Source organism: Bos taurus, chromosome 12, assembly GCF_002263795.3.
Source record: "Bos taurus isolate L1 Dominette 01449 registration number 42190680 breed Hereford chromosome 12, ARS-UCD2.0, whole genome shotgun sequence".
NCBI classification, from domain to species: domain Eukaryota; kingdom Metazoa; phylum Chordata; class Mammalia; order Artiodactyla; family Bovidae; genus Bos; species Bos taurus.
The window spans coordinates 70,919,748-70,937,787 of NC_037339.1; the positions used below are offsets into that span (position 1 = coordinate 70,919,748).

Here is an 18,040-nt window from a genome sequence, read left to right on the forward strand (position 1 = left end):
GAAAGCAAAGAGAAACTAGAAAGACTCTTGACGAAAGTGAAAGAGGGGAGTTAAAAAGCTAGCATAAAACTCAGCATTCAAAAAACAAAGATCATGGCATCCAGTCCCATCACTTCATGGCAAATAGATGGGGAAACAATGGAAACAGTGACAGACTTTATTTTGGGGGGGGCTCCAAAATCACCACAGATGGTGACTACATCCTTGAAATTAAAAGATGCTTGTTCCTTGGAAGAAAAGCTATGACCAACCTAGATAGCATATTAAAAAGCAGAGATGTTACTTTACCAACAAAGGTCTGTCTAGTCAAAGCTATGTTTTTTTTTTTTTTTTTTTTCCAGTAGGCGTGTAGGCATATGAGAGTTGGACCATAAAGAAAGCTGAGCACCAATAATTGATATTTTTGAACTGTGGTGTTGGAAAAGACTCTTGAGAGTCCCTTAGACTGCAAAGATATCAAACCAGTCAATCCTAAAGGAAATCAATCCTGAATATTCATTGGAAGGACTGATGCTAAAGCTGAAACTCCAACACTTTGGCTACCTGATGTGAAGAGCTGACTTATTGGAAAGGACTCTGGTGCTGGCAAAGACTGAGGGCAGGATAAGGGGATGACAGAGGATGAGATGCTTGGATAGCATCACCAACTCGATGGACATGAGTATGAACAAGCTTTGGGAATTGTTGATGAACAGGAGAACCTGGTGTGCTGCAGTCCGTGGGGTTGCAAAGTTGGACATGACTGAGCAATTGAAGAACAGCAACAAGTGTGAAAATGGGGGCCCTGGCATGTCACTGTCAGTCATAGACTGTAGCTGCTGCTGCTGCTGCTGCTACTGCTGCTAAGTCACTTCAGTAGTGTCTGACTCTGTGTGACCCTGTAGACGGCAGCCCGCCAGGCTCCTCTGTCCCTGGGATTCTCCAGGCAAGAACACTGGAGTGGGTTGCCATTTCCTTCTCCAATGCATGAAAGTGAAAAGTGAACGTGAAGTCGCTCAGTTGTGTCTGACCCTCAGTGACCCCATGGACTGCAGCCTTCCAGGCTCCTCCATCAATGGGATTTTCCAGGCAGGAGTACTGGAGTGGGGTGCCATTAAGTCACATCAAATGTGTCCGACTCTCTGTGACCCCATAGATGGCAGCCCACCAGGCTTCTCTGTCCCTGGGATTCTCCAGGCAAGAATACTGGAGTGGGTTGCCGTTTCTTTCTACAATGCATGAAAGTGAAAAGTGAAAGTGAAGTCGCTCAGTCGTTTCCAACTCTTCGCGACCCCATGGACTGTAGCCTACCAGGCTCTTCTGTCCATGGGATTTTCCAGGCAAGAGTACTGAGTTGCCATTGCCTTCTCCACATAGACTGTAGAACATAGGCTAATTTGTTCCTAGGTGATGGGGAAATGCAACAATGCCCATACACTCCAGTCAAGCATCTTCCTTGTCCTCCATCATCATTTTTGTTATTCTGTTGCACCTTCTACCATTTAGAAGGTGAATACTCAGGTTTCCCTACAAATTATCTAGAAGTCTGTCTTTGCAGATAATGTTTAACTCCCATAACTAAATAAACAAATAGAAAATTTCACCAGAAGTGCACTATGAAAATCTTACATTAGCTGTGAGGTGGTGTTTTGCTCAAAGTTTACTCTTTGATGCACATGTAAGCCATTGTCCACCTGGTTTTCTTCCTCTTCGCACTGGTGTTTGGAGTGTTACCTTTGAGAAATTGAACCCTTCCTGGCATGCCGCTTGAAAGTGAAAGTGACAGTCTTAGTTGCTCAGTCATGTCCAACTCTGCGACTCCATGGACCGTAACCTGCCAGGCTCCTCTGTCCATGGAATTCTCCAGGCAAGATTACTTGAGTGGGTTGCCATGCCCTTCTCCAGGGGAGCATGTTGCTTACAAGAAAGTAAACATTTGCCAAAGGCATTAATTTGCCTACTTGATTAGCCTTAAGGAATTGTTTCTTTTTCCATCTTTTAGAAATTTTTATATAATATTTAAAGATTACACTCCATTTACAGTTATTATAAGATATTGGCTGTATTCCCTGTGTTGTACTATATATCGTTATAGGCTACCTTGCTCCCAATAGGTTGTACCTCCCACTCCCCTATCACTATATGGCTCCCCCACTTCACTGGTAACCACTAGTTTGTTCTCTGTATCTGTGAATCTATTTCTCTTTTGTTTTATTCACCAGTTTCTTATATTTTTAGGCTCCAATTATAAGCAATATCATAAAGTATTTATCGCTCTCTCTCTCTCTGACTTGTTTGATTTAGCATCGGTTCCATTCATTTCAGTCACTTAGTCGTGTCTGACTCTTTGCGACCCCATGGACTTCCAGGGCTTCCAAGCACACCAGGCTTCCCTGTCCATTACCAACTCCTGGAGCTGGCTCAGACTCATGTCCATCGAGTCCGTGATGCCATCCAACTATCTCATCCTCTGTCATACCCTTCTCCTCCCACCTTCCATCTTCCCCAGCATCAGGATCTTTTCCAACGAGTCAGTTCTTGGCATCACGTGGCCAAAGTATTGGAGTTAGAGCTTCAGTATCAGTCCTTCTAATGAATATTTAGGATTGATTTCCTTTGAGATTGACTGGTTTGATCTCCTTGTAGTCCAAGGGACTCTCAAGAGTCTTCTCCAACACCACAGTTTAAAAGCGTCAGTTCTTCGGTGCTCAGCTTTCTTTATAGTCCAATTCTCACATCCATACATGACTACTGGAAAAACCATAGCCTTGACTAGATGGACCTTTGTTGGCAAAGTAATATCTCTGCTTTTTAATATGCTGTCTAAGTTGGTCATATCTTTTCTTCCAAGGAGCATGTGTCTTTTAGTTTCATGGCTGCAGTTACCATCTGCAGTGATTTTGCCCACCTGCCCCGCCCCCCCCAAAAGGTATATGGATGGATACTTAGGTTGCTTGCATATCCTGACAATTGTAAATAATGCTTATATGAACATTGTGGGACATGTATCTTTTTTGAAGTAGTGTTTTTGTTTTTTTGGATATATCACAGGAAGTTGAATTGTTGGGTCATGTGGTAGTTCTGTTTTTAGTTCTTTGACAAGCCTTCATACAGTTCTTCATAGTGGTTGTCCAATTTACATTTTAACCAATAGTGTATGAGTGTTACCTCTCCTCCACATCCTTACCAGCATTTGTTATTTATGGTCTTTTTGATGAAAGGCATTCTGACAGGTCTGAGGTGATATCTCATTGTGGTTTTGATTCACATTTCCTCATTGGAAAAATGTCTATTTAGTTCTTTCTGCCTATTTTTAATAGGGTTGTTTGTTTTTTGAAGTTCTGTTATATAAATTGCTTATATATGTTGGATATTAATCCCATATAGGTCATATCATTTACAAATATTTCCTATGATTTAGTATCTTTTCTTTTCATTTTGTTGATGATTTCTTTCTCCAAGTGAAAGTTTTTAAGTTTAGTTCTGTTCTAGTTGTTTATTTTTGCTTTCATTTCCTTTACTTTAAGAGAGAACCCCCAAATACACTGCTTTTGTTTATGTCAAAGAGTGTTCTGCCTATATTTCCCTCTAGGAATTTTATAGTATCTGGTCTTACATTCAGGGCTTTAATACATTTTGAGTATATTTTTGTATATGGTATTAGAGAATGCTTTAATTTCATCCTTTTAAATGTAGCTCCAGTTTCCCCAGACCTTTATTGGTAAAGTAATGTGTCTGCTTTTTAATATGCTGTCTAGGTTTGTCATAGCTTTTCTTCCAAGGAGCAAGTTACATTTAAAAATAACCAAACTGATCACTTGAATCACAGCCTTGCTAACTCGGTGAAACTATGAGCCATGCCATGTAGGGCCACCCAAAATGAATGGGTCATGGTCGAGAGTTCTGACAAAATGTGGTCCACTGGAGAAGGGAATGGAAAAACACTCCAGCATTCTTGCCTTGAGGACTCCATGAAGATATGAAAAGGCAAAAAGACAGGACACTGGAAGATGAACTGTCCGGGTCAGTAGGTGCCCAATATGCTACTGGAGAAGAGTGGAGAAATAGCTCCTGAAGGAATGGAGAGGCTGAGCCAAAATGAAAATGACACCTAGTTGTGGATGTGACTGGTGATGGAAGTAAATTCTGATGCTGTAAAGAATAATATTGCATAGGAACATGGAATGTTCTGTCTATGAATCATGGTAAATTGGAAGTAGTCAAATAGGTTATGGCAAGAATAAGCATCAACATTTTAGGAATCAGTGAAATAAAATGAGCTGGAATGTGCGAATTTAATTCAGATGAACATTATATCTACTATTGTGGGCAGGAATCCCTTAGAAGAAATGGAGTAGCCATCATAGTCAATGAAAGAGTCTGAAATGCAGTACTTGGATGCAGCCTCAAAAATGACAGAATGATTTCTGTTCATTTCCAAGGCAAACCATTTAATATCACAGTAATCTAAGTCTACACCCCAAACAGTAATGCTGAAGAAGCTAAAGTTGAATGGTTCTGTGAAGACCTACAAAAACTTCTAGAACTAACACACAAAAAAGATGTCCTCTTCATTATAGAGGATTGGAATGCAAAAGTAGGAAGTCAAGGGATACTTGTAATAACAGGCAAATTTGGCCTTGGAGTACAAAATGAAGCAGGGCAAAGGCTAACAGCATTTTGCCAAGAGAATGCAGTGGTTATAGCAAACACCCTCTTCCAACAACATAATAGACAACTCTACACAAGGACATCACCAGATGGTCAATACCAAAATGAGACTGATTATATTCTTTGCAACTGAAGACGGGTAAGCTCTATACAGTCAGCAAAAATAAGACTGGGAGCTGACTGTGGCTGAGTTCATGAACTCCTTATTGCCAAATTCAGACTTAAATTGAAGAAAGTAGGGAAAACCACTGTGCTATTCAGGTATGATTTAAATCAAATCCCATATGATTATGCAGTAGATGTGGCAAATAGATTCAAGGCATTAGATCTGACAGATACAGTGCCTGAAGAACTATGGATGGAGGTTCATAACGTACAGGAAGTGGTGATCAAAATCATCCTCAAGAAGAAGAAATGCAAAAAGGCAAAATGGTTGTCTGAGGAGACCTTACAAATAGCTGAGAAAAGAAGAGAAGTGAAAGGCAAAGGAGAAAAGGAAAGATGTACCCATTTGAATGCAGAGTTCCAAAGAATAGCAAGGAGAGATAAGAAAGTTTTCCTAAGTGATCAGCTCAGTTTAGTTCAGTTGCTCAGTCGTGTCCAACTCTTTGTGACCCCATGAATCGCAGCACGCCAGGCCTCCCTGTCCATCACAAACTCCCGGAGTTCACCCAGACTCACGTCCACTGATTCAGTGATGCCATCCAGCCATCTCATCCTCTGTTGTCCCCTTCTCCTGCCCCAAATCCCTCCCAGCATCAGAGTCTTTTCCAATGAGTCAACTCTTCGCATGAGGTGGCCAAAGTTCTGGAGTTTCAGCTTTAGCATCATTCCTTCCAAAGAAATCCCAAGGCTAATCTCCTTCAGAATGGACTGGTTGGATCTTCTTGCAGTCCAAGGGACTCTCAAGAGTCTTGTCCAACACCACAGTTCAAAAGCATCAATTCTTGGGCGCTCAGCTTTCTCACAGTCCAATTCTCACATCCATACATGACCACTGGAAAAACCATAGCCTTGTCTAGACAGACCTTTGTTGGCAAAGTAATGTCTCTGCTTTTGAATATGCTATCTAGATTGGTCATAACTTTCCTTCCAAAGAGTAAGCGTCTTAATTTCATGGCTGCAATCACCATCTGCAGTGATTATAGAACCCCCAAAAATAAAGTCTGACAGTTTCCACTGTCTCCCTATCTATTTTCCATAAGTGATGGGACCAGATGCCATGTTCTTTGTTTTCTGAATGTTGAGCTTTAAGCCAATTTTTTCACTCTCCACTTTCACTTTCATCAAGAGGCTTTTGAGTTCCTCTTCACTTTCTGCCATAAGGTTGGTGTCATCTGCTTATCTGAGGTTCTTGATATTTCTCCTGGCAATCTTGATTCCAGCTTATGCTTCTTCCAGTCCATCATTTCTCATGATGTACTCTGCATATAAGTTAAATAAGCAGGGTGACAATATACAGCCTTGACATACTCCTTTTCCTATTTGGAACCAGTCTATTGTTCCATGTCCAGTTCTAACTGTTGCTTCATGACCTGCATATAGGTTTCTCAAGAGGCAGGTCAGGTGGTCTGGTATTCCCATCTCTCTCAGAATTTTCCTAAGTGATCAGTGCAAAGAAATAGAAGAAAACAATAGAATGGAAAGATAGAGATCTCTTCAAGAAAATTAGAGATACCAAAGTTGGGCATAATAAAGAATAGGAATGGTATGGACCTAACAGAAGCAGAAGATATTAAGAAGAGGTGGCAAGAATACACAGAACTATACAAAAAAGATCTTAATGACCCAGATAATCATGATGGTGTGCTCACTCACCTAGAGCCAGACATCCTGGAGTGTGAAATCAAGTGAGCCTTACTAAGAAGCATTACTACAAACAAAGCTAGCGGAGGTGATGGAATTCCAGTTGAGCTACTTCAAATCCTGAAAGATGATGCTGTGAAAGTGCTGTGCTCAATATGCCAGCAAGTTTGAAAAATTCAGCAGTGACCACAGGACTGGGAAAGTCAGTTTTCTTTCCAATCCAAAAGAAAGGCAATGACAAAGGATGTTACAACTACTGCACAATTGTGCTCATTTCACATGTAACCAAAGTATTATTCAAAATTCTCCAAGCTAGGCTTCAGCATATATGAACCAAGAATTTCCAGATGTACAAGCCAGATTTAGAAAAGGCAGAGGAACCAGAGATCAAATCGCCAACATCCGTTGGATCATAGAAAAAGCAAGAGAAACCAGAAAAAATATTTACTTCTGCTTCATTGACTACACTCAAGCCTTTTACTTTGTGGGTCACAACAAACTCTGGAAAATTATTCAAGAGATGGGAATACCAGACCACCTTACCTGCCTCCTGAGAAACCTGTATGCAGGTCAAGAAGCAACATTTAGAACCAGACATGGAACAGTGGACTGGTTTCAAATTGGGAAAGGAGTGCATCAAGGCTGTACATTGCCACCCTGCTTATTTAACTCATATGCAGAGTACATCATGTGAAATGTTGGGCTGAATGAAGCACAAGCTGTAACCAAGATTGCAGGGAGAAATATCAATAACCTCAGATATGCAGATGACACCACCCTTATGGCAGAAAGCAAAAAGAAACTAAAGAATCTCGATGAAAGTGAAAGAAGAAAGTGTAAAAGTTACCTAAAACTTTCAAAAAACGAAGATCATTGCCTTCAGTCCCATCATTTCATGGTAAATAAATGAGGAAACAATGGAAACAGTGACAGACTTTATTTTCTTGGGCTCCAAAATCACTGCAGATGGTGACTGCAGCCATGAAATTAAAAGATGCTTGCTTCTTGAAAGAAAAGCTATGATCAATCTAGACAGTATATTAAAAAGCAGAGGCAGTACTTTACCAACAAAGGTCCATCTAGTCAACTATCATTTTTCCAGCAGTCATGTATGGATGTGAAAGTTGAACCATAAAGAAAGCTGAGTGCCAAAGTATTGATGCTTTTAAACTGTTGTGTTGGAGAAGACTCTTAAGAGTCCCTTGGACAGCAAGGAGATCAAACCAGTCAATCCTAAAGGAAATCAGTCCTGAATATTCACTGGGAGGACTGATGCTGAAGTTGAAGCTCCAACACTTTGGCCACCTGATGTGAAGAACTGACTTATTGGAAAAGACCCTCATGCTGGGGAAGATTAAAGACAGGAAGAGGAGACAACAGAGGACGAGATGGTTGGATGGCATCACTGACTTGATGGACACGAGTTTAAGCAAGCTCTAGGAGTTGCTGATGGGCTGGGAAGCCTGGTGTGCTGCAGTCCATGGGGTTACAAAGAGTTGGACACAACTGAGTGACTGAACTGTCCAATTTTCCCAGCACCACTTATTGAAGAGACTGTGCTTTCTCCATTGTGTATTCTTGCTTCCTTTGTCTTAAATTAGTTGACCCTAAGTGTGTGGGTTTATTTCTGGGCTCTCTATGCTGCTCCATTGATCTATGTGTCTGTTTGGGTGCCAATATCATACTCTTTTCCCTTGGGCTTCCCTTGTGGCTCAGCTGGTAAAGAATCTGCCTGTAATATGGGAGACTTGGGTTTGATCCCTGGGTTGGGACAATCCCCTGGAGAAGGGAAAGGCCACCCACTCTAGTATTCTGGCCTAGAGAATTCCATGGACTGTATAGTCAATGGGGTCACAAAGAGTTGGACATGGCTGAGTGACTTTCACTTCACTTTCATACTATCATTTTGATTACTATAGCTTTGTACTATGGTTGAAGTCAAGGAATGTGATTCCTCCAGCTTTGTTCTTCTTTTTCAATTTTGTTTTGACTATTTGTGTCATTTGTTTTTCCATACAAATTTTATATTTTTTTGTTCCAGTTCTGTGAAAAATTCCATTGGTAATTTGATAGGCATTGCATTGAATCTGTAGATTGCCTTGGTATGGTCATTTTGACAATACTGATTTTTCCAACCCAAGAACATGGTATATCTTTCCATCTGTTTTGTTATCTTCAATTTCTTTCATTAGTGTCTTATAGTTTTGGGGGTACAGGTCTTTTACCTCCTTAGGTAGGTTTATTTCTAGGCATTTTAGCCTTTTTGATGCAGTGGTAAATGGGATTGTTTCCTTAATTTCCCTTTCTTATACTTTGTTAATAATGTATAGAAATGCAGCAGATTTTTGTACATTAAGTTCATATCCTGAAACTTTACTGAATTCACTGATGAACTCTAATAGTTTTCTGGTAGTGTCTTTATGATTTCCTATGTATAGTATCATGTCATCTACAAATAGTGATAGTTTGACTTCTTCCTTTCCAATTTAGATTTTTTGTATTTAAAAGATTGTCTTTTTACAAAGTCAGGAATTGCTGAGGTAAAATCATAGAGGTAATGTGGATTTCCAGAAACATCATTCAGTCGTGTCTAACTCTTTGCGACGCCATGGACTATACAGTCCATGGAATTCCCCAGGCCAGAATACTGGAGTGGGTAGCTGTTCCCTCCTCTTGGGGATCTTCCCAACCCAGGGATTGAACCCAGGTCTCCCCACATTGCAGGCGGATTCTTTACCAGCTGAGCCACCAGGGAAGCCCAAGAATACTGTAGTGGGTAGCCTATCCCTTCTCCAGGAAATCTTCCTGACCCAGGAATTGAATTTGGTCTCCTGAATTGCAGGTGAATTTTTTACCAGCTGAGCTACCAGGGAAGCCCCTCCAGAAACATAGGAGAGAGAGAGTTCCTCATGCACTTTCATGCATCTAGAATCCTGCCGAGGTGAAGAAATAAGACATTTCTTTTTTGTAGGTTACAGGTGGGCTGATTCTTTAGGGCAAAAGCTGCTGCTGCAGAGCAGCTTTAGAAGGCCCATCTAAATATTGCTGGTTTATGCTGAGGCCCTACTTGCTCTTCCCTAGTCCTGGAAAGAAATCAGATTGAGTGATAGAAATGGAATGGCTGCTAAACTTATAGTCATAGTTTGTATTGTTGAATGATCTTGTGGGATGTATGATATATAGAAAATGACTTGTCTTTTAATTACCTTTTAATAACTGTGGTAAAATAACTTTTGGCTTTTGATCATTGATTTTATAAAAAATTGCAACAAGATATACAAAACAAAATTTACAGTTTTAACTCTTTTTAAGTGCAGCATTTATTTCCAGTTTTTTTAAGGAATCTCCACACTGTTCTCCATAGTGGCTGTACTAGTTTGCATTCCCACCAACAGTGTAAGAGGGTTCCCTTTTCTCCACACCCTCTCCAGCATTTACTGCTTGTAGACTTTTGGATCGCAGCCATTCTGACTGGTGTGAAATGGTACCTTATAGTGGTTTTGATTTGCATTTCTCTGATAATGAGTCATGTTGAGCATCTTTTCATGTGTTTGTTAGCCATCTGTATGTCTTCTTTGGAGAAATATCTATTTAGTTCTTTGGCCCATTTTTTGATTGGGTCATTTATTTTTCTGGAGTATGGGGCCATGGTGGTTAAAAGATTTACAGTTAACCCAAAAGGACAAGATTCACTTCTTTTCTTTGTAGATTTCCAATCCTCTGATATTCCAAGTCACCTTTTATTAGCCCCTCAATATGACTCAATAAGACAAAAGTTTTTCTTATGAGAATTCAGGCTTCTAGAGTTTTTCTTTTTTCTATGTTTATAGAGCAAGTACTTTGTATGTCTTTTGGCATTTGGGAATTTTCTCTTCATTTCCTTATTTTTTTCTTTGGGAGTATTAATGTGTCTCTAATTGACATATAAGAGCTCTTTATGTGTGTAGGATATTATACTTGTTTGACACAGCATTCAAGTATTTTTTCCAAGTTTCTCATTTGCTGTTTATTTTGGTTCACACACTTTTTGAAATACAATAATTTGATATCTTTTTTTTTTTTTTTTTTTGCAGACAAAGATATAAATCTTTTTCTTTTTGCCTAATTTCTTATTCGACATTCTCCTGAAGAGCTTCAGGATGTCCATGAATCTTTCAGAAATGTATCTTAAATTAGATGTACATATAAGAGTATAAAATATACAAATAAAGTAGGTTCAATTTCCCTTTTATGGATTCTTATATACTTTGGTGTGTAGTTTTCTTTTCCAGTATAGTATAAGTTGGGTAGTAAGATAATCCTTCTCTACGTAAACATTTCCAAGCTGTTTTAAAGAGCACTGGCAATTACAAAGAAGTTACAGATTTGAATTGCAGAATTAGAGTGCAAGCAACTAATTAATAAAAAAGATTTAGAAGATAAAAAAAAATAAGTGCAGCATTTAGTGACATCAGGTACATTCACATTGTTGGGGAGTTATCACCATTATGCATCTCCAGAACATTTTTATCTTCCCCAAATCTACAACCATTAAAAAATAAGTTTCTACTCCCCTCCCTTCACCACCATCACCATTCTACTTCTCTTTCTGAATGTCACTACTCCAGATGCCTCATATATATAAGTGAAAACATATAATGTCCGGATTAGGTCACCTAGATTACTGTTTTCAAGGTTTATCCATGTTGTATCAGGTGTAAGAATTTAATTCCTTTTTAAGACTGAATGATATTTAATGATAGGTATGTACAAATAGCTGTGAAAAGAAGAGAAGTGAAAAGCAAAGGAGAGATATAAGCATCTGAGTGCAGAGTTCCAAAGAATAGCAAGGAGAGATAAGGAAGCCTTCCTCAGTGATCAATGCAAAGAAATAGAGGAAAACAACAGAATGGGAAAGACTAGAGATCACTTCAAGAAAATTAGAGATATCACGGGAACATTTCATGCAAAGATGGGCTCAATAAAGGACAGAAATGGTATGGACATAACAGAAGCACAAGATATTAAGAAGAGGTGCCAAGAATACACAGAAGAACTGCACAAAAAAGGTCTTCATGACCAAGATAATCACGATGTTGTGATCACTCACCTAGAGCCAGACATCCTGGAATGTGAAGTCAAGTGGGCCTTAGAAAGCATCACTACGAACAAAGCTAGTGGAGGTGATGGGATTTCAGTTGAGCTATTTCAAATCCTGAAAGATGATGCTGTGAAAGTGCTGCACTCAATATGCCAGCAAGTTTGGAAAATTCAGCAGTGACCACAGGACTGGGAAAGGTCAGTTTTCATTCCAATCCCAAAGAAAGGCAATGCCAAAGAATGCTCAAACAACCGCACAATTGTACTCATCTCACACGCTAGTAAAGTAATGCTCAAAATTCTCCAAGCCAGGCTTCAGCAATACATGAACTGTGAACTTCCAGATGTTCAAGCTTGTTTTAGAAAAGGCAGAGGAACCAGAGACCAAATTGCCAACATTCACTGGATCATGGAAAAAGCAAGAGAGTTCCAGAAAAACATCTATTTCTGCTTTATTGGTTATGCCAAAGCCTTTGAGTGTGTGGATCACAATAAACTGTGGAAAATTCTGAAAGAGATGGGAATACCAGACCACCTGATCTGCCTCTTGAGAAATTTGTATGCAGGTCAGGAAGCAACAGTTAGAACTGGACATGGAACAACAGACTGGCTTCAAATAGGAAAAGGAGTATGTCAAGGCTGTATATTGTCACCTGCTTATTTAACATATGCAGAGTACATCATGAGAAACGCTGGACTGGAAGAAACACAAGCTGGAATCAAAATTGCCAGGAGAAATATCAATAACCTTAGATATGCAGATGACACCACCGTTATGGCAGAAAGTCAAGAGGAACTTAAAAGCCTCTTGATGAAAGTGAAAGTGGAGAGTGAGAAAGTTGGCTTAAAGCTCAACATTCAGAAAACCAAGATCATGGCATCTGGTCCCATCACTTCATGGGAAATAGATGGGGAAACAGTGGAAACAGTGTCAGACTTTATTTTTCTGGGCTCCAAAATCACTGCAGATGGTGATTGCAGCCATGAAATTAAAAGACGCTTACTCCTAGGAAGGAAAGTTATGACCAACCTAGATAGCATATTCAAAAGCAGAGACATTACTTTGCCAACAAAGGTCTGTCTAGTCAAGGCTATGGTTTTTCCCGTAGTCATGTATGGATGTGAGAGTTGGACTGTGAAGAAAACTGAGCACTGAAGAATTGATGCTTTTGAACTGTGGTATTGGAGAAGACTTTTGAGAGTCCCTTGGACTGCAAGGAAATCCAACCAGTCCATTCTAAAGGAGATCAGTCCTGGGTAATCTTTGGAAGGAATGATGCTAAAGCTGAAACTCCAGTACTTTGGCCACCTCATGGAAAGAGTTGACTCATTGGAAAAGACTGTGATGCTGAGAGGGATTGGGGGCAGGAGGAGAAGGGGACGACAGAGGATGAGATGGCTGGATGGCATCACCGACTCGCTGGACGTGAATTTTAGTGAACTCCGGGAGGTGGTGATTAACAGGGAGGCCTGGTGTGCTGCAATTCATGAGGTCACAAAGAGTCGGGCACGACTGAGCAACTGAACTGAACTGAACTGAACTGATGTACAATATTTTGTGTATTCATCTGTTAATAAACATATGGGTTGTTTTCATCTTATATCTATTGTGAATAGTGCTGCAATGAACATAGGTAAACAAATATCTGTTCAAGGTTGTGCTTTCAGTTCTTTTGTGTACATTCCCAGTAGTGGAAATGTTGTGCTATATACTAATCTTATTTTTAATTTTTTGAGAAACTACCATACCGTCTTCCATCATGGCTACATAATTTTATATTTTCTACTTGATCACTGATTTTTCTCTTTAACTTGAGAACTAAATGAAAACTTTTCATGAATTCTGACATTTTGTTTGGATCCGTGGCTCCAGTTGGTGGTCCACTGAAACATCTCACAGTGGTCACTTCAGATTTCTGATCTCTAGGGCATATTTTGGAACTTTTTTTTTTTTTTTTTGCCAAATAAAGGAATCGTGTAAAACAGGCTATTTTTTGTAAAGTCAGGCATTAAAGGACATAAATTCCTCACCAGAATATTATTTTGAACATTATTCTCTGCTCATTTTATTGTATATTATTTTAAAACTTTTTAAAAAGAATTTAATAAGTATTTATTTTTGTCTGTGCTGGGCCTTTGTTGCTTCATATGGGCTTTCTCTTGTTGTTTCTCTTCTTGAGGGCTACTCTCTAATTGCAGTGTGCAGATGGTTTCTCTTATTGTGGAGATGGCTTCTCTTATTGCAGAACACAGGCTGTAGGGTGCTCAGGCCCAGTAATTGTGGTGCACAGGCTTAGTTGCCCTGAAGCATGTGGGATCTTTCCAGATAAGGAATCAAAGCTGTGTCCCCTGCACTGGCAGCAGATGCTTTACCATGGAACCACCAGGGAAGTCCTCCGCTTATATTGGAATGAGGAAACTAAGGTCAAAGTTCTTAAATGATTTCTCATATGGTATTAATGATTGATTCCAAATTCCCTAATTTATAGTCCAAGTCCTCTAATTTCTTGCTTTAAGGCAGTTTCTCCACTCTCATCTAGTTAGGCTCAAATTTACTTTATTTTGCTCTTAAGTCTAAACCTCGGAGAAGGCAATGGCACCCCACTCCAGTACTTTTGCCTAGAAAATCCCATGGATGGAGCAGCCTGGTAGGCTGCAGCCCATGGGGTCGCTAGAGTCGGACACGACTGAGCGACTTCACTTTCACTTTTCACTTTCATGCATTGGAGAAGGAAATGGCAACCCACTCCAGTGTTCTTGCCTGGAGAATCCCAGGGATGGGAAGCCTGGTGGGCTGCTGTCTATGGGTCACACAGAGTCGGACACGATTGAAGCGACTTAGCAGTAGCAGCAAGTCTAAAACTATATCCTTTACACTCTGGGCAGAAACAGGGTGAGGGATTTTGTTTCTACCTCCTACTTCTCCCTTTGCTGTCCTTGTGGGTGGGGCTTCTGCCACATTACGGAGATAAAGGGTGAACATGAGTCCCTAGAGCCCTGCTGTCATGGGTTATCCTGCTCATCCCGATACCATGCATGACCCCAAGAAAGTGTGATCCACTTTGCTATGTTTTAAGTATGAATCTGTATCAACACAGGAATCCAATTCTCTGTTTCCCTCTTATTTCAGACACTTCGCCTGAGTAACTTGGCCATAGGGAAGACCACCACAGGCCAGATAGTCAACCTGGTGTCCAACGATGTGAATAGGTTTGACTGGGTAAGTGCCCAGGGGATCCTCTTTCATTTCTCACTGGGTTCAGCCTTTTGGGAGCCAAGTGCCAGGGTTTGGTGTCAGCCAGGGTTCTGTTGAGAACCTAAGATAAGGGTTGTCATTATCCAGGTTTCATCTCTTCTATGTGCAACTTACATGTAAAAATATGTATTGTCCTGTGGATTAGAATTTTGTTTTTCTAATACTAGATAGGCAGCAGTGTTCTATCCCAGCTTGGTTAGCTTTAGTTTCCCTAAAGGTCCTCCTGGTGTAGTCCTTCTTGGCACATGCTGTCAGTGTTGCTGAACTGTCTTCCTCCTCCTCTGGATGATGAAGGCTTGGTGGGCAGGGATTGTTATTTCCCCTGTGCCCTGTTCAGTGCTGCTGCACAGGGAGCCTGTGAGGAATATGCCAAGTAGGTGGTCTCCAGACAGACTCAACTTCCTCTCAGCTGTCCATCCCCCACTCTTTCTTTTTTTTTTTACATGTACCTTATGACTATTCAGTATTTGTTTCTACTGTTTCCCCATCAATTTGCCATGAAGTGATGGGACCAGATGCCAAGATCTTAGTTTTCTGAATGTTGAGTTTTAAGCCAAATTTTTCACTTTCATCAAGAGGCTCTTTAGTTCTTGTTTGCTTTCTCCTTAATTGTGGTATCATCTGCATATCTGAGGTTATTGATATTTCTCCTGGAAATCTTGATTCAAGCTTGTGCTTCATCCAATCCAGCATTTGTCATGAGGTACTCTATATATTTTTGGGCTCCAAAATCACTGCAGATGGTGACTGCAACCATGAAATTAAAAGGTGCTTGTTCTTTGAAATAAAAGTTATGACCAAACTAGACAGCATATTAAAAGGCAGAGACATTATTTTGCCAACAAAGGTCCATCTAGTCAAGGCTATGGTTTTTCCAGTAGTCATTTATAGATGTGAGAGTTGGACTATAAAGAAAGCTGAGTGCCAAAGAATTGATGCTTTTGAATTGTGGTGATTGAGAAGACTCTTGAGAGTCCCATGGACCACAAGGAGATCCAACCAGTCCATCCTAAAGGAAATCAGTCCTGAATATTCACTGGAAGGACTGATGCTGAAATTCTAATACTTTGGCCACCTGATGGGAAGAACAAACTCATTTGAAAAGACCGTGATGCTGGGAAAGATTGAAGGCAGGAGGAGAAGGGGAAAACAGAGGATGAGATGGTTGGATGGCATCACCGACTCAATGGAGATGAGTGTGAGAAAACTCCAGGAGTTGATGATGGACAGGGAGGCCTGGCCTTCTGCAGTGCATGGGGTTGCAAAGAGCTGGACATGACTGAGTGACTGAACTGAACTGAATGTAGTACTAGGATGCAATCTCAAAAACGACAGAATGATCTCCATTCATTTCCAAGGCAAACCATTCAGTATCACAATAATCCAAGTCTATGCCCCGACCAGTAATGCTGAAGAAGCTGAAGCTGAATGGTTCTATGAAGACACAAAAATTTCTAGAACTAACATCCAAAAAAGTTGTCCTTTTCTTTTTCTTTTTTTTTTCTTTCAGGTTTTAAATTTTATTTTATTTTTAAACTTTACAATATTGTATTAGTTTTGCCAAATATCGAAATGAATCCGCCACAGGTATACCCGCGTTCCCCATCCTGAACCCTCCTCCCTCCTCCCTCCCCTACCCTCCCTCTGGGTGTCCTTTTCATTATAGGAGACTGGAATGCAAGAGTAGGAAGTCAAGAAACACCTGGAGTAACAGGCAAATTTCGCCTTGGAGTACAAAATGAAGCAGGGCAAAGGCTAATAGAGTTTTGCCAAGACAACACACTGGTCATAGCAAACACCCTCTTTCAACAACGCAAGAGAAGATTCTACACATGGACATCACCAGATGGTCAATACCGAAATCAGATTGATTATATTCTATGCAGCTAAAGATGGAGAAGCTCTATACAGTCAGCAAAAACAAGGCCAGGAGCTGACTGTGGCTCAGATCATGAACTCCTTATTGCCAAATTCAGACTTAAATTGAAAAAAGTGGGGAAAACGACTAGGCCATTCAGGTGTGACCTAAATCTAATCCCTTATGATTATATAGTGGAAGTGACAAATAGATTCAAAGGATTAGATCTGATAGAGTGCCTGAAGAACTGTGGACAGAGGTTTGTGACATTATACAGGAGGCAGTGAAGACCATCTGCAAGAAAAAGAAGTGCAAAAATGCAGAATGGTTGTCTGATGAGGCCTTACAAATAGCTGAGAAAAAGAAAAGAAGCTAAAGGCAAAGGAGAAAAGGAAAGATATACCCATATGAATGCAGAGATCCAAAGAAGAGAAAGGAGAGATAAGAAAGCCTGCCTCAGCAGTCAATGCAAGGAAATAGAGGAAAACAGTATAGACTGGGAAAGACTATAGATCTCTTCAAGAAAATTAGAGATCCCAAGGGAACATTTCATGCAAAGATGGGCACAATAAAGGACAGAAATGGTATGGACTTAACAGAAACAGAAGATATTAAGAAGAGATGACAGGAATACACAGAAGAACTATACAAAAAAGATCTTCATGATCCGGTTAACCACGATGGTGTGATCACTCACCTAGAGCCAGACATCCTGGAATGTGAAGCCAAGTGGACCTTATGAAGAATCACTACAAACAAAGCTAGTGGAGGTGATGGAATTCCAGTTGAGCTATTTTAAATCCTAAAAGCTGATGCTGCGAAAGTGCTGCTCTCAATATGCCAGCAAATATGGAAAATTGAGCAGTGGCCACAGGACTGAAAAAAGTGTTTTCATTCCAATCCCAAAGAAAGGCAATGGCAAAAAATGTTCCAGCTACTGCACAATTGCACTCATCTCACACCCTAGCAAAGTAATGTTCAAAATTCTCCAAACCAAGCTCCAACAGTACGTGAACCATGAATTTCCAGATGTTTAAGATGAATTCAGAAAAGGCAGATGAACCAGAGATCAAATTGCCAACATCCGTTGGATCATAGAAAAAGGATGAGATTTCCAGGAAAATATCTACTTTTGCTTTATTAACTATGCCAAAGCCTTTCACTGTTTGGATAACAACAAATTGTGGAAAATTCTTAAAGAGATAGGAATACCAGACCACCTTACCTGCCTCCTGAGAAATCTCTGTGCAGGTCAAAAAGCAACAGTTCAAACTGGACATGAAACAACAGATTGGTTCCAACTGGGAAAGGAGTACGTCAAGGCTGTATATTGTCACCCTGGTTATTTAACTTATATGCAGAGTACATCAGGCAAAATGCCAGGCTGGATG

At 40.2% G+C, this 18,040-nt stretch overlaps 1 protein-coding gene across 1 annotated transcript in view; it reads left to right on the top strand.

Annotated features, from left to right (window-relative positions):
- LOC100337053 (ATP-binding cassette sub-family C member 4) overlaps nucleotides 1–18,040 on the top strand; it is a 1,051,816-nt gene that overhangs the window by 127,865 nt on the left and 905,911 nt on the right. The window contains exon 6 of the mRNA XM_059892301.1: nucleotides 14,666–14,755. Within this exon, the coding sequence (XP_059748284.1) occupies nucleotides 14,666–14,755 (90 nt within the window). The remainder of the gene's footprint in view (nucleotides 1–14,665; nucleotides 14,756–18,040) is intronic.